Genomic DNA, 23095 nt, shown 5'->3' on the forward strand with positions numbered 1-23095 from the left:
GACTTCTGTTTAATGAGAACAGAAAGTTGCATTTCCAGTTGAAATGCTTATCTAGGCAGAGATTTGGAAGATGTCTGTTTAGTATTACACTAGCATTTAACAGACTAGTCTTTCTGTGCAGTGGGACAGATATTATTGACCACTTGCTAACTCTGGGCCAGTCTGTTGCTCAAAGTATCAGCCTGATACATTGGTCATGTTAACCATTAAGTTCTTTCAACAAGATTTTTTTTCCTTCCTGCTGCTCCCAAGCTTTATTAACCATACTTTTTCTAACCAGCTATTCTGCTTCCACAACTCCTGTATCTTCTCACTTTTTTTTTTTTTTTTAAAATTTCTGTACCTGACGTTTGTTCCCAGCTTCAACAACTTCAAAGACTTTTGGTTTTGGACTGAATCTTCTTTGAGACCTAACCCAGTTCTGACCATACTAAGATCTGTGTTGCTAGGACATTAGCCTTTAAAATGGGATGTGTGAGTCCTCATGGTGTTTTTCTTACCTTTTGTCACTCGGGATCAGAGTATGAAGTTGTCTGGCACTTTAAGTGTGATTTGTTTTGTTCTGAACCATGTAATAGAAAGCCAGAAATGCTTAATTATGATGGCAGCAAGTCATTTTTCAGTGAGATGCGTTAAAATATCTGGCCTGTTTCAAAGAGAGGATGGGACCTCACTTGCCTGTTCAGTTGTCTTTATCAGTCAATGTGGGAATACAGCTGTGACTTCTCATAAGAGATGCAAGGTCATGCACTAGTTCTTCGGAGACCATATACAATTTCTGATAGAATAAATCTGGTTGTAGCTAAGGAAATTCAAAGTATGCTAAATATGAAGCTTACTGAAATGTATGTTGTGGTCTTGTACATTTGGATGTTTTTGTTGTATATTATCATTGGTTCTGAATTAAGATTACCCGATACAAAATTATAAGATTGTAAAAATAATTGCTGTCCTGTTAATGATTTATCGAATCAATTTATGTTATTTTTACTAGATTTTGGATTTTACTCAGTAACAGTAATAGATCCCTGACATGCCTGTTTTTTTCTCTCTGAGATGTCTTCTCCCCAGCCTTACCCCGAGCCCCTTCCCTAGCACCGCTACAGCTCTTTAGGGGCTAACAGGAGAGTGCAAAAGATTTGTTTGGAAGACAGTGAAATTCCAGTATGTATAGGAGGATCCATGTATCCTCTGAAGTCTCATGTCCTCTGGATTGCTGAGTTGATTGTTGTTCTGAAAACATGCTAGAAGGCTGAGAAACTGCTAGGACTTATTCCAGGAAATTACAATTATAATGGAGAGCAGAGCAAGATATGTAATTGTTGCTTCTAAAAAGCCTGATAATGAGGAGGCAGGGAGGGGGTTTTGTTAGCTTACCCGGTGGCTGTTCATGTTAGTCAAATTATTTCTGAGATAGTTGCTTAACTCAGAAAATTTTAATTTAAGTAGGCTGCAGTTGTGATTTCTGTTAGTCTGTGAAAAGTGCTTTGTTTTGTCCTAGTTTCTTGCTGTCAAAGTAGTGCACATTTGTATATGTTGATGTTTGTTCAGTGGTTGCAGGAGCTATTTAGAATACAGTGAAGCAGAAGTATGGGGGGTTTTTTGTTTGGTTTTTTTGTGAAATGCAGCATTGACTATGCAGTGGGTAACAGTATGGCTTAGTGACTGATGATTGCCTGTTAGTACAGTCTAGGCAGATGTAACTCTCAGCTGAATTCTGTTAGAATGTCGTCATACATTAATTTGTATAGTAACAAGTAAAATGTGAGGGTCTGATACTTCTTAAATGCTCCCCACCAATGACTTTCTAAAGTAAACAAATGTCTGTAAATTCAGTTAATAAACAATGTATAGCATTTTAAATAAAAGGATTTAGAATTGAGGAGAGTCTAAAAATACTTGTTTGTTTGTTTGTTTGTTTTAATAGTCTGTCCAGCTTGGCTTCTTTATAGGCAAGGCAACTGCTTACACTTTTAAGGAGAATTGGAAAATATAAGGGACTGCTTCCCACAAGATAATAGCTATTGAAGGGGAAAATGTTAACGTGGTACGAAAGCTAAATTCAAAGTTAACTTCCCTCTTCTCCTTTCTAAGCGTTACCTTTAATGCCTGAAATTGCCCAAATTAAAAAGAAGCACACCCCAAATCAAACACACTTCAGGAGCTTTCCCAGATGGCATAGTTAATAATAAATATTGATATCTTGAATTATATGTTAGTTTCTAATCTCTTCTGAAGTCTGTCTTGCTAGGCAGCCACAACAATCGTCATTCATGCATATAAGTGAAAGAATAAAGACTGCAGAATCTGATATGCTATTAAGTAATTTGCCCCCTCCCTCTTGCATGTTGTATGAGGTACCTTAAAAAGAACAGCTCAAAAAGCTCTCCGGTCTGTTTCTGGTTTTGATGGCCTCAAGCATTGCAAGCCATGAGTAAAACCTTTAGGTCATGAGAACTTTCACAATTAATTTCAGAGTTATTTAAAATAGTTTGAGCTTTGCATTGTTGAGGTTTCATTTTTTTCAAGTGGCCCTCTGTAAATCTAAAGGATAGAAATCCTTAGCAGAAAACTCATCCCCTGATAATTAACAGGATTCTCTTCGGAGCTGAGCCTTTACGAAACATTTTCAGTAACATGGCTGTCAAGGTAGAATTGTAAGAATTGCAGAATAGCTGAGGTTGGAAGGGACCTTGGGACGTCATCTGGTCCAACTCCCCTGCTTAAGCAGGGCCACTCAAAGCTGGTTGCTCAGGACCATGTCCAGACAGCTTTTTAATATCTCCAGAGGTGGGGACTGCACGACAACATACTTTTGAATTATTGGAAGTTACCCTCCCACATCCCTGAATCTAAACTTCTTCCACTGTGTCCTGGATATAACCAAATTTGTGATTGGAACTTAGTGGCCTTTTAAGGGGTTTGTTTTTCATGGTGTGTGGAAACAATTTTTTTGTTTGTTTTAAGAAATCTTTTTATCAGTTTCATAGCCAATATCTAACAACATCCGATACAGAACAATGCCAGATTCTGGCTGGCCCTTCTCTCTGAGACAGAGAGGAATGCCTCATTAGAGTCTGTAGCTAACTACAGTTCTGTAATCTTTGAAATTCAAAGATTGGTTGCAAGTATATATTGCTTGTGTGAGCGCTGTGCTAGATAGTTGGGACAGGAAGTACAAGTTACTGTCAGTATATGTAAAAGAATATAAGTGAACACCTGATTGCAATTCAGCTAAAGAAAGTAAACTCACAAAGAACTTTTACTTTCATGTGATATGACTTAGGGATGAATCATGTCTGTTTTACTTGGAGTCTTGGTTAGTTTCATTGGAAGAGGACACTGGGGAAAGAGGGATGTTGGGTTTGGGTTTTTTGTTGGGTTTTTTTGGTTGGTTTGTTTTTTTTTTAAAGTTGGTGTGTCCATTAATGAAGAGAATTTGGAGTGTGAAAGTAAGTACTTAAGGTTAACTGGGAAGTCTGTTAGGTAGCCCATGGTGAGCGCAAGTGATTAATACCTTCCTTTGAGGGTCTTTTGTAACCTTTTAAGTTAGTTTATGTAGTGCAATGGATAGTGAAAACTGATGCAGTGGTTTACTCTAATCTGCTCACCCTGCGTTTACTAGTTCCTGTCAAGGAGGCATGGCTAGAAAATGATCCTTATGTACTTGAACAGAACTTTGTAGGCGTTTGGGAAATAGAGGCTATAAAACAAATAAAGACTGATATGGTTCATCAAGGTCTTCCCCACCTACCATCTTTTTAAATATGGACACATAATAATCCCCTTTTGAAAAAGGCAGAGCAGAAGTTCTCTGCCCCTTCCTCGCACAGTGTTTGGCATCCTGGAGATGACAGTAATCGTATGTCTGCTTCTACTTTGGATATTTTGTCTGCCAGCTTTCTGCTTGTCAGTGTGTAGTTCAGTGAAAAATGCTTTGAGGAGAAGAAAGTGTTACTGTGTATTTAGTCTGCTGTTATTTACTGATTATCTGGGGAAGATAAGTATAAATGCTAGCCTCTCTGTGGCTGTCTCTTGGCATTGAGAAACCCCTCTTGAGATCTCTCCTTTTAGTGAAGATACATCTTTTATTTGTTTCCTTTTTCCTTTTTTAAACACTTTCCTGCCATTCTGTGACAGAACAGTGTTCGGTTAGAATAAAAACCCCTGTTACAGGTACAAATATTGTTGCTTTTGTCGATGTAGTCTGCCAGACTTTCTACACACATGGAAGTATTCCCTGAAACACTGATCTGGCTCTCCAGTAGAATAGTTCTCAATTTCCTAGTCTTCATACCAATGTGAATGAGAACAGTATGCCATTTCCTCCACCATCTTTCTTTATGAACAAGCAGAATAGATCATAGGCTGTCATTTCTGAAGCTTAAGAAGTGGTTTTCTAACTGTGGTGTGCTTAACCAAGTAAAGCTGCTGTAATGTCATCCACATCATGAAATATCATATTCTTTCCACTGTTGACTCCAGAGGATCGCAGTCTACTTTGCTTGTTGCTTTTGCAGTCCACTGCTTTCAAATGCTTTCTTTATTGCACAGCCCCATAGCTGTAGTTTCCTAAAAATACGTAGGTTTATTTATCCGGGAAAAGGCTGGGAGGAGACCTAATTGCAGTCTTCTACTACCTAAAGGAGGATTGCAGAAAAGACAGAGCCACTTCTTCTCAGAGGTGCCAAGAGATCCATAGTCATGAAATTTTAACAGGAGAAATTCCAGTTGAGCACAGGGGGAAATTCTTTCTAGAGAGTGTTAAATACTGGGACATGGGAAGAGAGAGTGGAATTCTCTATCCATGGAGACTTTTAAAGTTTGACTGAACAAGGCTTTGAGCAACCTGATACAACTCCAGAGCAGTCACCTTTGCAGGAGCACGAGGTTGAAGTAGGTGACCTCCAGAGACCTCTTCCTGTGGTTCTGTGCTGGTTGAACTTGGTAATTCTTAAGCTCCACTGTGTAGTTATCTCTGACCAGCGAAGTGTTGCCTGTTTGTTTAAAACATAATCAGTTTATCTTTAAAATCCATGTGTGTGTGCGCGTTCACTCTGTACAATTCCTCTTTTTAAGTACTTGGATGGCACAGATGTCTTCAGTGTCAGCTCAGGTGACTTCTGTGCTGACACATCTAGTCTTAAACAGCAGAATCAACTCTGCCAGACCATAAGCTTGGCTTTCCAGCATGTTCCAAAAAATACGGGAGCAGGGAAGGGAAGGACTTCTTCCTTCCATCCCTGCCCTTGGCACCGCATCTTTGCTTGAAATGTGAAGTGAATCTGAAGGATTCTGCTGTTCCCTAGAGCATGTCATTATCCATTTGAAGGAACCTAGCAGGTGAAGCTAATATATAAGGAGCATTTCTTTTTCTCTGACTCTCTGAAATGCACACAGTTGTGAATGTTTGTACTCAAAAGAACCAGTGTGAAATTTAGTCACAGCCACAGCATGTGTTCCAATTTTCCAGGGAAACTTTCTCCCAGCTGTGGATTAACCCTTTCTCCACTTTTCTTTGTGCCTCTCCAGCATTTTCGGAAATTTCAATGAGCAGTTTCTGTGACCAAGGAAGCCTTGAGAACTGTAAGAAGAATTAGATCTCAGTGGTCATAGTGGGGAGGGGAACAAGATTAAGTAAGGTTGGGGGTTGATGGGATGTATGTAGGAGTTTTTTTTTTCTTTTTAGTTTCTTTAAAACAATTGAGACACTTGTATTTTTGCAAACTTGTTATACAATCCCTACACCCATCCAGTTTTGCGCTATGCTCGTGACAAATCTAAACTGAAGTTAAACTGCTGCCAGTAGTCTGCAGGTGCGGCTTACCTACTCTGAGCACTGCCATACTGTTGCAAAGGTTCTTGCTCCAGTAAAGCTGCCGTTATCTTAGGAGTGTTGCCATTCTAACTCCTAAGCTTAAATTACATTCTTAAGGGAGATAGTACAGATGCTCTATTGACCAGGGCTAAAGGGTGTGCTTTTTTTTTTCTTTAAGCAGACTGTTGTGCTAAGAGTGAGGGTTTCTTTCCTGTTTGTAGAAGAAATCTGCTTATAGGTATATTCTTGTTTCAGTTTTGCGATCACTTGTTAAGAGACTTATTATAATGAGGAATAAATGTGGTTGACTTTATTTCTCTGCATAAGAAAAGCATGTCTTGAATTATATTTTTGGGTTATCAGTGTGTCCTTATGTAAAAGAAGGAAGCTTCCCATGAGCATGCTAGTATAAAATGAACCTGCTGACTTTCCTGTCAAGAAGGAACATATTTTATATTTCTGGATTTAAAATCCTAATGTTACTGTGGTAAACAACTCTAGTCTGTAATGCCTAGTAATAAGGTGATTCCAAATCACACAACAATGTTGAGTCATATTTTACATCATTCTTTGGAAGAGTGTTGTCACAAATGTGGAAAATACTGCATGCTCAGCACTGTCCATAGTAATCATCATCAGGCAGAGGGTGAATAAGATACTCAGTTGTAGAGTACTTTGTAGCATGGTACTTTGTAGCACACTATCTTCAGCTGCTCTTTCTCTTTGGCTGTATTAAGTTATGTTGTGGCTTCCTTTATCCACTCCTGGTCTTTTCACTCATTTCTGTATTTGGATTCTTTTTGTACTGTGATTCAGTCCGTCACAGAGCAGGAAAATGACATCTTCAGGCTGCCTGCTGCCAGATCACGGCAGTTTCAGTTGGAAACTTAAAAGCTGGAGCAGGTGCTGGAAACTCTATTCTCCCTTTGGTCTGATTCATTGAGTGCCAGCCTTCAACGGAGGAATGGGGAGGGGAGGAGAATTGATTTTCTGACTAAAATTTTGGACTGATTAATATTTGCAGTGCTTCAAACAGTAGTGTGAAGGCTCCATAAATTAACTGTGAGCTTGGTGGAGCTTGAGGTGGTTGCAGTGCGACAGGGGGAATTGTTCTAGATCTGAAGTTGTGACTCAGGACTAAGGTGCGATTTTTTTGATGACCTTAGTATCTGCAGCAGATGCCATATCTTTTTAAGAGAAGACAGGAGCAACATGCTCTATTTCTGCTAGTTTTCTGTAAGTCCCCAAATTTGGTAAACTGTGGGTTTTTTTGTTATTTTTCAGTTCAGTCATAGCCTGAGTCTGCAGCTTCTGTTTAGAAGACTGATTTAGAAAATCGTGAATGTTTTCTAGGGACAGTTCTGGAATGAGCTCCTGGTTTGTATTGAACTATTGCTGCTACTAACCAGTAGAAGATCTGGGAAGGGAAACTCTTCACTTCATGAATGTTAGGCTGGCTACATTTGTAATGTACGATGTCAGAGGATTTCATTTGTTTGTGTCTGGTAAGCACAAGTCTGAATTGGAACAATTTAGGTAGCAAGAGACCTCCGGAGGTCATCTGCTCCAATCCCCTCCTGAAAGCAGGACCTACTTGGAAGTGAGATTGTGTTCAGGATTAGAGCCAGCTGAATTCTGAATATCCCCAGGGATGGAGCTCCTGCAACTTCTCTGAGCAAACTGTTCTGGTGTTTGATCATCCTTCTTTAGAAAATGTCTTTCACGATATCTAATTGACATTTCCTTTGTTGCAGCTTGTGTCCACTGCATCTCATACTCTTCTGTGTTCTTCCGTTGCTTTATTTCTTTTAGAGAGACTCTTCTCCTAAAAGTGTAAGGTAGTATGAGAATGAAGAGACATTCTGGCATGTTTGGACTGGAGACTTTTTCATGTGCTATTTGGGACAAAAGGCACAGTGAGTGCTTCTGCTGTGGGCTTTTTCAAGGGCTAGTGTTAATTCAAATGTGGCCCTGTAAGCTCCGGGATTTCTTGACATGTAATGTGTAACAACAGTAACAGTTGTGGTATTAACAGCAAGCACTAAGTCTTGAATAAGATTAGCAGTTGAGTTTAGATGTTTGGTTCCAAACCATGATCTAGAAATTGCAGTAGACTTTGAGTGCGGGGCATTTACTTCTCTGGTTTATCACTCAGCATTGACAGGTGGAAGCAGTGCTAGGAGGAGAAAACCCTGCAGCTGATGAAGGGGTGTCTGAGCAATGATTTTTGTAATGCTGAATGGCCATGAGAAATTGAAGTATTTTGAAAGGTTTATCTTCAGACAATGCTTAGTTATTAGCCTTAGCTTTCTGGAAACCTAATTGAGATGTTATGGACCAAAACCTTTTTGTAGAAGACTTATATTCTAATGTCTCAATAGTCTGGACCAGGACTTAGGTGTAGGTGTTTTCATAGCAAATATTAGCTTGTGCATCATTTCCACTTCTTGTTAGAGAGCAGTGAAAGAGTTAAAGTGAAACATCAGTTGGATTTTTTTTTTAACCACCCTTAACAGGAATAACTTTTGCTTCTGCTCATCACTGATCCTCTTGTCTGCTGCTTTTTTTTTTTTGTTAAAAACATTCTTTTTAATTTAGTGTGATAAAACATCCGTTATTTCTAAGTTGATTGAGCATAAAGTATTTCATTATAAAATGGTCATCCATCACTGGAGGCTGAGGGCTGCAAAAAACATTAACTGTGCACTTTTGGCTGGAATGTAGATTCTCCAAATAATGCAGCTTCTGTGTAAAGTATGCAGCATAAAAAAATTGACTGTTCAGGAAAACAGGTGCTCGCCTTACTCTCGCAGAGCTTTGGGATTTCATCCCAAGTTTTTGGAAGGGCCCTCGAAGTCCTTTTGTTATCTAGAGTCACTTTCTGGTTGTAAGCACTGGCCTCAAAGCTGAACAAAATGCTGCTCTGTGTCAAGTGGTTTCATTCTGACAAGGCCGTGAGAATTTACTAGCTGTTTAACTGCTGCTTTTTAGAAAATGATGTACGTTTTCTTCCCCTCATTCATTAGCTCCTCTGAAAGTTAGGTTGCTTTTTTTTTTAAAAAATAGAATTCCTTAACACTGACACCTGAAAAGTGAGTGGCCAAGCACAGCCAAGTTGTTTCTAGATGTAACTCCAGTTTGTACCTCTTCATTTCCTTGATATTTCACAAACTGAACTACTGGTTTTCTATGTCATAGATTATAAAGATTATTTTGATCTTAAATTCTGTTATACAGTGCTTGTCATATTTCCCTAACTTAAATATGAACTTGAAAAATAGCTTCCTTCACCAAGAATCTTAGTTACGTTTTGGTTTTGGGGAAACATGGGATGATAGGGCAGGAAGCCTTTACTGGATTGCTATCACTGTGAGCTGCTTTTTGACACTATTTCCAGGTAACGTAATAGTACAGCACTTAAAAAGGCCAAATGTGTCCCCTTTTCATATGAGGAATTGAAGCAGAGATGAAGTGACTTGCCCAAGAGCATGAAGGGAGGATGAGTGGCAGAGGCTGAGAGTAGACTGATTTACCTATCTGTGATCAAGGACCTCACCACCATCTGATGCTCTGTTTATTTGCATATGTGCATATGTCCAGTCAGAGCAAATTCTATAGGCTTGAAAATCAAAAGGAAATTCTTCTGTCTTTGCCTTTTTACCAAGTCTTGGGAACAAATGCTGTTGAAGTATAGTGGTTACATCCCAAAGGTCATGGTAGCAGAAATGCTAGGGGTGAGAGGTTAAATCAGAGTTATGTCCACTGACCTGTTCAATGTGTGTTGTGTATTTCAGTTGGAGAGCTGGGCTGCATTGTGCCCTAAGGGAAGGAGAGAGGGATTGAAGAAGCCTACATAAGTGTGTGAACCAGGGGGCTGGCTTGAACAAACAGTCCTGTTTATCTATGTGAGTTGAAGTTTTGTGCTGTGCTGTTGCTTTCAGATCACTCTTGCTGGACAGCATGCAGTCAGTGATGGCCTTTATAAAGTTAGGACAGGATCGCTCAGTTGACCTTCTGAAGCACTCCAGTGGTTTCTTCTGTCATAGGCACATAGTAGATCAAAAAACATTACCAGTGGACTAAAATAGATATATTTGGCACTTTCTTAGGGACTGTAACCAGTATTCTCTTTCTAAGTTATAGTATTAGTGGCCTGCATACCAAGGAGTTACTCATACTCCTTATACAAGCCTGCTGCTCAGGATACTTGTTATCTGTCATCTGTTAAATGACTGCTTCGGAGAAGCTGATGCTACAGGGAGCAGGACCATGGGATTGCTAGTGTCAAACCATACTGTACCTGAACCCTTATTTGGTGTTTGCAGCTTCCCAGGAGAGATATGAGCTGTCAGTGTACGCATGGACTCTTTCTGCCCTGAAAAACTTTGTCTAAATTAGGAATGTTAAAGATGTGAGCAGAAAAATTTTGTCCTGGATTGCAACTGATCATTGGCCAAAGGTGATGCAGAGGGAGCTGTGACTGTCTGGTGCTTCAAGAGTACCGTGTTGCCTCATGGAAATGATTGCATTTATAGACTACTTGTACTTGTGTGTGTACTGAAATAGTAGCATAAGTAACATTTGTAGCATTGTTTAGACCTCCTGATGGGAATCACGTCAAAATCCTGGGTAAGTTTATAGAACTGGGTAGAGGACAATGTGAAAGCTGAAAATCCTAGAATTCTTTAATTTCTGTTACATTAGCTTCTTCATACAGTGCAAGTGGAACAAAATCAAAAAAGTGTTCTTGGCAAGTTTTCTTGACCAAAACTGGTTTTGCTTTAAGAATGCAAAATACAGACCTTGCCAACAAAGATCATCTCTTGCCGGGGGAAGAGTTAATTCAGGTTGAACCCCAAATGGCACCAAAGTCTTGCTGCTTGGAAGAGGAATCATTCCGAACTACCTGTACCTTTTTTTCTGCTGAAGGCATATCATTTCTATTTAAATATATAGGTCCCCTGAGTCTGGAGGAGTAGGCAAAATAGGTATCAAAAAATATTTTTCCACCTATCACCTGTTAATAAACTTTGCTCTTTCTTTGGGATGGTGTTTTGACCCTAGTAATTAATGGGGTTTGTCAATGGAGGCTGAACTACTGTCTTCATATTCAGATACAGTAAAGTATAATGCTTAGGCTCCCAACTGGTGGAGAAAGTACGTGCTTGTGTATTCCTCTGTACAGGCAACTAACTTTTTATGAACGTGTTGAATCCCTTTATTTCTTCACGTACATTTTTAGGTCATTTTCATTCTTCACAGAATTTTATTGTTTTATTGTTTTTACAGCTGATGCATGATTTCGGGACATGGAAAAAAAATGTATTTAATGAAGTTGGGGACTGATGTAATATTGTTTCCATGATGCCCATCTTGAGATACATCCTATTTGGTGGTCACCGAAGTTGAATTGCATTCACAGATCTCTTCAGTTGCAAAAACTGTAAATGAGTGTTAAATCTCGGGCTTCTACTTCCCTTCATGTACCATCAGCACTTTCTATGAGTAGATCACTCTAGCAGATAGCAGTATGCAGGAATTAATTTCTTTCCTCAGTCCGTTCTCAAGAATATAATATTCACTTGTTTTCATCATTCTAGGAATCGAGCTGCCTTGTGATGGAGGCAGTCTGAGTTTCTGCTTGTGTCTGTGTACACGGATTACTGATTTCTTCAGTTATTGCTCGGAGGGGAAGTGGCTAAATGTTTTTAGTATTACAATGTCTTAAGGCAACAGTTGGATTTACTGCCACCAGGCCAGTCTCTTCTTCCTTTTGCTTCTGTTCTCTCTCCACTCCTGTAGGTTTAAAACTAATATTCCTACAATGTTTTGCCCTTTGCTGTCTGTGAGACTCCTCATATTTTGCATCTGTGGTAACTTAGTGTGTTGGTTCTTGAGCTCTGGGCAATTGTGTTTTGCTGTTAGGACTTCGGAATTTTACTTTCTGGTAATAACATGGTGAAGCACAACGTCTCCTAGATTAGTTCAGGTTGGATAGAAGAATTTGTGTAAATCATAACAGCAAGGTACATTAAACCTTTGAAAGATTTCTGTCATTAAAAGATTCTCTTTCCTCTTGGGCCATCAGACTTTTCTTCATTTCATTCGTTGGATTTTGTCTGTCTCACTGATGCTTTTCAGATTCTCTAGCAACACAAGAAATGTCTTGGCTTGTTTGGAATTTGTTGTTCTTCAATTTCCTTTTAATTTTTCCCCTTGGCACTCATGGGCTTCCCTTGAGGAAGAGGTAACCAGAACAGGGTAACATCCAGACAGCTAATTGATGATAAAACTGTAAGCTTTTTCTCCAGCCTCTTAGAAATAGTGAAGCTTTCCTCTTCACAACAGGGTGAATTTGCAATGAGAGCGCTGTTCATAGCATGGAAGACATACAAAGCTGTGGAGAATTACTGTGCCTTAAAATACCAGGGAGGAAGTTTTAATTTCTCCTGGGTTTTTAAATTGCCTACTTAGTTTGGGCCCGGTACCATGCAAGACGTGTAAAATACCGTAGTGAAGCAAGTCCAGTAACTGAATGGAGTTTACTGTAGAGTGTCACAACCTAATTGCTCTTCCTTCGACATATGCCAATTTCTTTTAGAGAAGAAAAAGAGTGGTTAAACTTGACATACATCAAACTTGTGCTGTCAGTAAGATGGACGGATCAGTCCATCCTCTGGACTTTGCAGTGTGCAATGCAATTCCCCATAGGTTTCATTTAGCCTAGTCGGTCTTGTTAGATTCGCCATGCTCTCTTTCTTGTATTAGGAGGCAACCTTGGGAAACCTGGCCCCAATTCACAACAGCAGCAAGATCAATAACTATCAGCATTTGGTCAAGGGCGGATGAATTTGTCATGGGATGACTGCTTTTTGCTTTGGTTTAGTTTGGTTTAGTAATTTCATTTAGAATTGAATGTCGTTGGAGCAGAGGAGTGCCTGTGGGTTCTGAAATTCGGTGCTGGTGCAGATTCATCACTACTGGCTGTTATCATGTGCATGGTGATTTTCTGTAAGAAACCTTTCAAAACAATTTCAGCTGGTTCTCAACAGAGACAAAAGGTGCGGCTTACCTGCATTTCCCTTGCCCTGTTGTTATGGGATGCTTTGTGTATTTGTTTTTGAAGGATAGATGTTAAACTTCCAGTTACCTGGAATTTAGCTTACTGAAGGACTTTTTCCTTGTAGGTGTATGGGAAGGTTGATTTCTCTTCCCTGGAAGTTGTTCAGAGCTTCATATTAAGTAACTTCCACCTATGGAGGGAAAAAAAAACCCTTCAGAAAGGGATAGGATCTCAAATCAGTTTTTGTAGATCTTCAGGTTTTTTTGAAGAGTTCCATTTTCTGGAGTAGGATTAAGTGCCATTATGATTGGCAGTAACAGTTTAGAGCTTGCATCTATCTGAAAAAGCTACAAAAGTAGTTGTATATTCCAGAACCTATCAGAGGCTCAGGTCAGCTGCATTCCTCCATCTCCCTTCCCTGACAGCAATCATCCCTCTGTAACAGAGATCAAAATTTATTTGAGTAATTCTGAATTTGCATATGTGGCTTTACAAACTGTGATTCTTGATCTAATCTTTCTCTGGAATGTGCTAGCATAATCAGGTGTTGCTCTAGTGTTCATCCTCTAGTATGACATAGGAGGAAAGGTTTCTAGAAAACAAGGATTAATTAGTATTGAAATTACACTTGAAGGTAGATGGGTATTGCTGTTCACACTGGCAATAAACACACTCATGGGAAACCAATTTGGAAACAGTAGGCTTTTACTCTGTAGAGTTAATTGATTTGTTGCTTTTCATCAGAATAGTCATGTCCTTTCAGAAGTATTCAGGTCACAGGGTGGGAGAAAATACTCTAGGATTTGTAGCAAGGTCTTCTCCTGGTGACTTTCAACCTTGCTATGCCAAATTACCCCTCAATTCACTTTAAGAACTATTCTTGTTTTGAAGCAGAGCCGTTTGAATGTAATCTCTGACTAATACGTGTCAACAATAGCTCAGAAAAAAATTTGTCAAGATGCAATTATTCCCATCTCTATTGTCTCCTCACTGCCAAGAAATAAGAATTAAACAACTTAATTTTTTTCTGCATTCAGCAATCTGTATGACTGGTGTTAAAAATTCAAGGAGGAGTGAGTAGTCGTGTCTGTACTTTAAGTCCATCTGGATAGGACCCATGAAAGCTTGCACTTTGTGTAGCTCCATACTTCCTGTTGATGGCATTTGTTTTCCTTGTGAATGAAGTCAGTATTGTTGACTTCTCATAATATCACTCTCTCTGGAACAAAATACTATGGCAGAGTGAAGAGTGCTTGGAATAACAGTGGAGACACAGGTGGAGTTTTCAGTGTAATTTTGGCTGAAGATACTCTAGCAAGTACCTGCTTATGAAAAAATGCCTAGGGATTTTTAATGGGCAGTCAGATCAGCTGACTTTGAAGTATGGCGTCAGATGAAACCCCTGATAACGAATGGCTAACACTAGTGGGACTGTCAGTGCTTCTGCTTCGCCAGTAGATGTAAATAATTCCTATAGGAGACAATATTTCAATTGAGTTTATACTGCCCTGACCAGAGGATATCAAGACTCAAATGCTCAGTATGCATTCTGTCATCCTTCCCAAAATAAAAATCTCAGTTCTAAGGGGCACTTGAGATCTTGGCACTATGGAACAATCATTTATTAAAGTCATGTTTAATGAAAGGGAGATAAACACATGAAGCTGGAGTGTGACAAATAAAAGCATTTGTGCCATTGTAATGAAATTAGGCAAACAGAACAGGCTTGACAGCTCTGGGTTCCCCCTGTCAAACTGCATTTGTAATTCTAGCCTTGCATTCATGTGTGGCTGTGAATGGCACTGTTTCCCTCTTGATATAGTGGGCCTGGGCCCCTGAATGACCACTTTAATTCACAGGGAATTAGCTTTGAAGAGTATATTTTACAGGCATACTGAAAAGGATTGCAGTTCATTCTCACTTCTCCTTCATTGGCTTGAATATCCTTAATTGTGGGCCTATGTTTACTTCTATTGTATGTAAAGCTTTTGGTAACACTTATTATAGTGAGGTATTGATTTCAGAGGTACACAAAGCTTGCTTCCACACATCCCCACGGTGAGCTTGTATGCTGTGTTGTGCAATCTCAGCAGCCTTTTAAAATAGCTTGCTGTATTTATGCGTTCTGGAAACTAGAATGTAGGCTCCTGGCTCCTCAGCTTCTCCCTAGCTGTGAGAATCCAGTTCTCTTCGTCTGTTAAGAGCTTAGATTGGGGTAAGACAATGATATTTTGGGGAACCTGTAGGGAATGTCAGGTGGCTACTCTTTTTGATGACCTCTTATTTATCAAGTTTAGTAGACATTGCCATCATTATTTTCAGAACCTAGGACTAGAGATTGCTCTGATCACGTTAGCTGCTAGGTCAGACTATATAAGTAGCAATCTGTTCTCATTTCAGGTAAGAAAATCTCTAGAAATGTGCTACACACTGCACTGTCTTGCAAGGGCTGGTCTAGACCTTGCAAGAAAAACAAGACCAAAGCATTAACAAAAAACCCTTGGGGAGGAGAGATGGCAGAGGATTCTTTTCACTTGGAACCTTGACTGTACCAGGACTGTGCGGAGGGGAACATACTCTCAGGGACAAATGAATGCAGATCATCTAGTTTAGCGTTTTTACACTTGTTACCCTACATTAATTGGCCATTAGTGAACTGGATTTAAATGATGGACTAAGCTTCCTAGCTAGAAGAAGTCAAGGCATGTGTTTCATTGCAGGTGCAGGGTGGCAAGTGTTCCCGTCAATCTGGAGAATTTGTTTTCGGAGTGGTGAAACATGCGCCTCTTCTACTTATGAGCTGTAGAGCTGCTGAAATTTTAGTTTTACCGAGGGAGCTAGAACCAATATACATACAGTGTTCTGTGGCTGTTACCTAACTGACTCTATGTAAAGCAAATTCAAACTCTGCAAATTTTTAGAGGAACAAGTTACTGTAGTTCTGTTTGCTAGATTTGTTAATCTCTAAATTAACCAACATAATCACAGGACTAATTCAAAGGAGTTTCTCCTTTCTCTGTGATCCTGCATTTTGATCTAGGTGAGATGAAGCCAGTACTTATTCCCGCAGTTAAGACTTCAGAAATGCTTTTGAAAATCTGAAGAGTATGGTTACTCAATACTTTTAGATGGTTTTAAAAGGCAAGTACAATTTTGTCCTTATTCCTTGTAACTTTTCTTCTCTCTAACTTGCTGAGAGAGACTACAGGAACTTCTCATCCTTGGGTGAAAAGACAAAATGTTTTGCTGTTTGGTGGCTTAACTGAGAATAAAGCACATAAAAAGTAATCTAGGCCAGAAAAGCAGTGTTTGCAGAAAGTGTTTTTGAGGGTGAGCCAGGAAGCATATGCTGGTACCTCAGTTTTCTGACATAAATTCATTGAGCTCCTGTGCAAGAGTCCTAAAGAGCTGGATTTCTGCTCTGTTACAGTGTTGTCTTTGTCTTTTTCTCACCTGAAGAAGGAAAGAGAATGCTTATTTGTTGTAAGTAAGCAGGCAATGTAATAGCACATGCTTGAAGCGTTGCTCTTATCTGAGCTCGTCTGCATTGGAAAGGTGCGTGGGATTGAACTGAGACAGCCTTTCTGAAGGCTGGGCGTCAAAGGCCAACAGCTGCTGCATAAGAGGAGTCCAGGTCATGTGGTTTGGGTTGCAGTTGCCTGTCCTGGGGACAAATGATGTTGAAATAACTTGTCATAAACAATTTTTTCTCGTTCATTTACTCTAATTCGGAACGCATAGCCGATCCTGATAAGAGTCATTCAGGAGTGAAGAGTTGAACTGCCAGAGAAAGCAGCTTATGTGAGCGTTTTAGATCAGGAATGTGCCAACAGTGTACTAACAATAAGAAACCTCTTCCAAGGGGGACCTGCTGCTGTACTTCAGGAGAAAGGGGACGCCGAAGGTCTGATGCAGCTTGTTTGCTGAAGTGTCAGAATGGCTGGATGGGATTGCTGAAATGGGAGTTAGGTGCTTAAACATGAGTTGTTTAAATATCTTTATAGACATGTGTGTCTAAGCGCAAATAATCCATAGGATGAATGAAGGAAAGCACTGTGGTCTCAGAGGAATTCCATCTGCGTATTAAAATTGCCGGCCTGAAGAGTTGGCTTTCTGATATGCTACTTAAGATATTCTTTCCCTTCTTCTTGGTCTCCATGCACTGCTCTGGGCTAGCTGAGCATTTTTGGATGTAGTGCTGGTCTCTGTTTGCTTCCCTGAAATTTCATTGAAGGGACCTGTGTGAAAAGGATGGGAAGTGCTTTCCAGCTGGGCCCCAAAGCAGCCCAGGCTCTTCATGTAAGAATAAATCATGTTTTAATATAATTTTCCCTAGCTTTGAGTAGATTGAAAAGGAAGGCTGCTTGTAGGAATCCCTAGTGAAATTTTGATCTCCTTGTGGACACTTGTTCAGTTTTTTCCTCTTGTAATACCCTAGGCTGAGGTCTTGCCTGCAGGGCTGGTAGGTTTTGGGGTGGATTGGTTGTTTGTTTTTTCCCCAGAGTTCAAAGTCATTTTCTAAGCAGAGAACCATCCTGTGTTTTCTTGTCAAACACTGAGAAATCTCTTGCTAGGAAATATACTTGGAGAAGCATCTCTATCAGCAGTTCTCAAGTCTCTCACTGGTTATGGTTTCCTCACTTGTAATGCCTGAACCTGAATCTGACAGAGCAAGAATCAGAGAGTTGAAAAATCAGAACTGCTTTTTTTGGAAAACTTTTACAAAAGTTCAAGTATGTACTTCCAAACATTCAATATTTACTTTATATAGCCTTTGTTTTGGCAAAGGAATTATTAAAGTTTTAATTGATTCAGCTGTCCTTTCTGAGGTTCTTGAATATTTTCAGGAGAGCAGAGCATTGCTTTTACAGTTAGGTGCCAAAAAGATCAAGACTTTATGTAGTGTCTCTTGTGAAGTTTTAACTTGCTGGGTGGATCAATTCCCTTTAAAGACTATGGTGCTACCTTACCAAAGTATTGTGAAAAGAGCATTATTCAGTTCCAACTGTTCTGTGCTATAGATTAAACTTGAGCTCTGGTAGTAAAAGGTAGCATGAAGTGCACCTTGCAGTTGTAGTTATTGATCTGAAAGGACTGGCAGGTTGGTTCTGGATGCTGCCATGTTCAGTGTATATGGCTGTGAAAACCTTTTGGGAAGAAAGCTTCTAAACTAACTTCACTGAGATCAACAGGGTTGAGTTAAAAGAAAAGGATTGATCTTTGACTTACTGACTTGTTTGCAGAATTTTTACTTGGTTAAAAACTTCCAAGTTGCTTTAGTGCCACTTTCAGATGCTGTACTGATACTTCAGCCAATGAGAGTAATCTTCTTCAAGGCAGGATATAGCAAGAATAGCTACAGTATGAATGTTTTTCTGTGCTCCCAATCTTCCTATTGAAACAAGCACTGCTACTGAGATTGAGTTCTGCTTTAAACAGGGAGCTGGTGACCCCTTTAAGTCCTCAAGGCCTGCAAATGCTGCTGGTAAGAAGAGCTCATTGTAGTAATCAAGATGCAAACAATTAACAGCGTGATTCGTGTTTCACTGAAATTTAGAGCTTTCAAACAGTAGTACTTTAGTGGGTAGGTCTTGCACTAAAAATAAACTCTTAAAATATCTTCTTGTTTAGTATATTTTTTAGTTTTTTTTCAATAACACAGCACCAGCTATCCAGTCTGAAATAGTTTTACAGCGTACACAGTCAGTTTCAGAGAGCTTAATGTAAAATGCTGTGTTACCATAAAAGCTAGAGTCTCTGAATATCAGGGAAGCTGGCCAGAGTTGCTGTGTAATCAACAGTATGTGCCTAAGTTAAATCCTACTTATGACAAGCCATTTTGTGATCTTCATGTAAGTTGGAAATTTCAGTTAGACTGCAGAGGAATCTGATCTTTAACCGTATCAAGATTCACAGCTTTAGTTAAAAGTAAAAATTGAAACTCCCCCCACTCTTGTAAAGAAAACGTCTATTTATTGTCCCGAAAATGGATTAATGGAGAGTGTAGTAACCTATGTATTCTCTGCTAGCAAGTTTGTCTTCATCATCTCATTCCATCTGTGCAGCTATGTACGTATGCTGAAGTCCCGTTTTTCTTACTAATCAAGGTGCAGCTTTTCCATCCTGGGGCTCCCTGGATTGAAGGAGGCTGAGCAATCGACAGGATTATGATAGTGCTAACTGTTCTATAGAAGGGATCAGTTTTGGGGAAGAAGAGCTTGAGTGTTGATCCCTAGTAGTCTTACTATATTTAATGTTGTCCAAGTGCTTGTAACCAGACAAGTGTTCTATAAAGCACACTTAAATAAACATTGATGAAAGCATGTCTTATGATCCTCTGCATTTCCATGAGCTATTGAGAGGTCACACAATTGTAATGTCACACCAGGATATTATCTGACAAATTGGGGGAGTTGTTCTTAAGCCAAAAAGATTGAATCATCACGTTCCTTTTAACCTCTCACAAGTTAATGGTGTTGGCCTGATTTGAACTGGTGCCTGAAAGGTAAGAGACTGTGTAATGATTCCCAAAGTTCCTTTTTTAAATTGCAGTTTTGCTTTGGTTGACAGCAAAACTATTGCACTTTGATGTTGTTCTCCGTAGTCTTAACTATTTAAAACAAAAACTCCTGCACTACTCTTCCTCCTTTGCTTTCTCACCATAATTTGTTACAGTTATGTTAACATGCTTTCTGATAGGCTTTTTACTTTGATACTTAAGACTTTTCAATAGGAACTATGATAAAATGGAATTTCACCTATCTTAGAATCAGGAGGGTTTGGATTTTTTTTTTTTTGAAGTAAAATAATTAAGTTATGTTGGTAGATAGAAAAGCAGCAGCTTGTCTAAGGATTCAGGAATTTCAGGCTTTTTTCTCCCCCTCCTCAGTGAAGCTCATATGACAGATAAGTGCAATATTGGATCATCAAGAATATAAATGCCAGTGTTCCTGTGACAGTATTAGCCATTAGTCTTGTTAACTTTTATTAAGAATAAAATGTAGGTTTCAGCAAGTTGAGCCAAGTGTTTGTGCTTAAATATTTCTGGTCTCAGGATTATCCAAGTTACTTTTAATACACTCTTCTTTCCCTCTGTACTCACTGTATTGTGGTTGCCTTCACCTGCTTTTTAAAACTTTTTCTCCTAAATCCTCCTCAGGACTCCTCTTACCTTGATTCCTTGTGTTGGGATTTTTTGTTTGTTTCAGGGTTTTGTTGGCTTTTTTTATTTTGGTTGGTTGGTTTTTTGGTTTTTGGTTTTTTGGTTTTGTTTGTTTTTTTTTTAAGGAGGGGTTGTCACTTTCCCTAGTTGTGGCTATTTTTTTCTGTATTTCTTTTTCACTCCCAAAGCTTCCGTTGATCATCTTGAAAAGTTTAGGAAGCTCGTTAGTTGTTCTTTCTCCAGCTGAACAGCTCAGTGCATCTGCCTTCTTGTATTGCAGCTTTAGAGAGGACACTTGCTGTCCAAAGCAGCGAGTAGAGAAGAGTGTCCTTTTTTATTCTTTGATTGAGAGGCTTATATGGGTATTCTGAGAACAAGTCAGAAGGGGTTTTAAATTTGTTTATCTTGTGGGTTTTTCCTGTCTTTGCCAAGCAAGCCTCTAGTGTTGCAGAAATGCAATTTGTATTCAGGCAAAGAGCTGCAAGAGATCCAACTAACCTGGTTGTACATTTGTACTATGCATTTAATTAGCATGAGGCTATATGTGTAGTAGGATGTTACAGAAGTGGCAGAAGGTGGAGCAGGGTCTATATAATTCATGTGATCACACAATTCCAGGCATACTAGGAAGATGCAACCATATCTGCCAATTAATTAATTAAAGCATGAATTTAGGCAGCAGTGGCTCTGTGGTGTTTACAGGGTGTTCTTACAATAGGATTTGTTTTAGAAGGCTCCAGAAGCCTGTTTTGAAGATCATGAAAAGTGAACTTCACAAACCATTGCTTTTAAAAATATGTATGTATATATGTGTGTGTGTCTGTATATACATGTGTGTAGAGATAGAGAGAGAGAGCATATTTAAAAGCAACCCTGACCTTCCCACCAGCTTTCTGAAACTAAGCTATTGCAGACCTCTTTCCTCTGAGATTAAGCTTGCTGTAGATTCTTAAAGAGAAAATGAATCCTAATGAATCAAGTCTAATTTAACGTGTCTCTAAAATTATTTTTATTTTAACAGAGCTATCTGAAATTGAACCCAATGTCTTTCTTCGGCCTTTCCTGGAAGTAATCCGTTCTGAAGACACTACAGGCCCCATAACTGGATTGGCCCTCACCTCCGTGAATAAGTTCCTCTCATATGCACTAATAGGTATGTTATGTGGCTTCCTGGGATTTACGAAAATGTCAGCTAAATGCATCTCCTTGAGATGTGTCTTTGGCCAGGATACATGCTTGCAGTCTTAATGAAGAGATTGGGGAAATAAGAAAATTGTCATTAATGCCAGGGAAATAGGCCTCTGCAGTTTCTTAATATGGTACCTACTGGTCTTTCATGGCACTACAGCAGTGGCTGGAAACAGAGCCAAAGCTTCTAGTCTGCCCTGGCTGCTGTGTGTGCTTATGGCTCGCTGCTGGACTGTGGTTGTGTTTTTTAATGCACTCTGAGCAAAAGGGCCAGGGAGGGGTGAATACCAGCTTGGATTACAATGTTGTAATACACATAAACACAGCAGAATTTATTTAGTTTTGCGGAATATTATTTCTACTCTCGAGTGAGGATGTTTTTTTGCCCGGTCCCAGACCCTGTCCAGTGGTGTGCCAGTACTCTTCACTTGTTACAATTGCCATGGCAGAGATAGTTTTGCTGCTGCCCAGACTTTTAAATGCATGCATACTCTTTTATATTTGTGAAAGACTAATAATGTGCATGTGGACAGTTCCCATGGCTCAACTGACTTGTAACTCATTAGCTGGCTTTCTGTCTGCCTTCAGTGTGTCTTCCTGTTGTTAGTGGTGCTTGATTTTTCTGTGTAAATTCTGTTAGTACTTTTTGATCATACCTGTGTGAATTACAGAACTTGTTATCTATGTTTGTTTATACGTAGTCTTACTTGGAGAAAATTATTTTACATGTCTTCCTCTCCCCCAAGTTCAAATTTCTCGGTTCTTTTCCTCCCTTACACTGTAAGTGAACACTGCTGAATTTTTGGCACTATTGTTTTAAATATTTTGTTCTTTGGAGTTAGAATGAGGGAAGTTAGAGAAAGAAAGGCCTTGATGTAGATGCAGACCACTTTTGTGGGAAAGACACAAAATTAAAATGAGCAAAAATAGGGACTTGCAGGAAAAAATTTTTTTAAGAGTTTGATGGAAATTTATTGTATAAAGACATCAATTAGTGGGCAGTATTGAGTATAATTAGGTGGCAACAGATAACTAAAATGGTGCAATATTGGTGTTACCTCATAGGACAATAAAGAAATCTTAATAAATAAGCCTGTAAAGCATGTCCCTCTGAAGGACTAAACAATAATGCAAAACATTTTAGTTTCAACACAGAACAAGGGATGGACTCTTCTTCTGGGCTTTTATGGTCTGGCTGAGATCGGAACATCAAGCTGGTATCACATGTCCAGGCTAATGTCTGCACAGGCAATTGATTTGAGGCAGAAACAGGAAAAAATGTGGTTAAGAATTTGTAGCCTTTCTCTAGCTGCTTGTTATTTGGAGTATTAATTAGGTCACTCCAGCAAGGGCACATCCATCTAACTGTTCCTGAGTGTGTGTCTTTGTAGTAGACAGTGGAAAAGACCCTCTGCCTGGCTTTTCTTGTGGAGCAGAACCTGTAATCTAAGACCTCCGTTGCTGCTTCAGGTGACGTTCACAAGGGCCTTGTCCTTTGTGCTGCTCCAGATACCAGTGAGGCGGGGATTAGTGGTGCTGACTGAACAGCTGGCTAGAGCTGTGTTGTTAAATTAAAGCTTTTTGGTCATATATTTCTCTTTGTAATGTAAGACTAAAGGTAGCCTAAAGACTGTTTGTCTAAAGATAGAAAAGCTTAAAACTGTCCTTAATATAAGATTCTGTTTCCAACTGTACAGAACAAGGAGGGAAAGACTCTGGCATAACCACGGTGGGGAAATTTCAGTGCGGCTGATATTTGTGGTGCATTTTGGGTCTGTACAATTGACAGGTGAAACCAGCACTTTTTTCAAAAGCATCATTTGTTGTCTCTGTTCTGTGAGTGGATGGCTTTTGCTGTACACAC

General features: G+C 39.4%; 1 protein-coding gene across 1 annotated transcript in view; it reads left to right on the forward strand.

Annotated features, from left to right (window-relative positions):
• LOC104166923 (golgi-specific brefeldin A-resistance guanine nucleotide exchange factor 1-like) overlaps window positions 1-23095 on the forward strand; it is a gene marked incomplete at its 3' end in the record, with an annotated part of 78274 nt that overhangs the window by 35859 nt on the left and 19320 nt on the right. Inside the window, 1 exon segment of the mRNA XM_009707022.1 lies at window positions 21065-21196. Coding sequence (XP_009705324.1) covers window positions 21065-21196 — 132 coding nt within the window.

This window comes from Cariama cristata, unplaced genomic scaffold (assembly GCF_000690535.1).
Source record: "Cariama cristata isolate BGI_N322 unplaced genomic scaffold, ASM69053v1 scaffold10499, whole genome shotgun sequence".
NCBI lineage: Eukaryota > Metazoa > Chordata > Aves > Cariamiformes > Cariamidae > Cariama > Cariama cristata.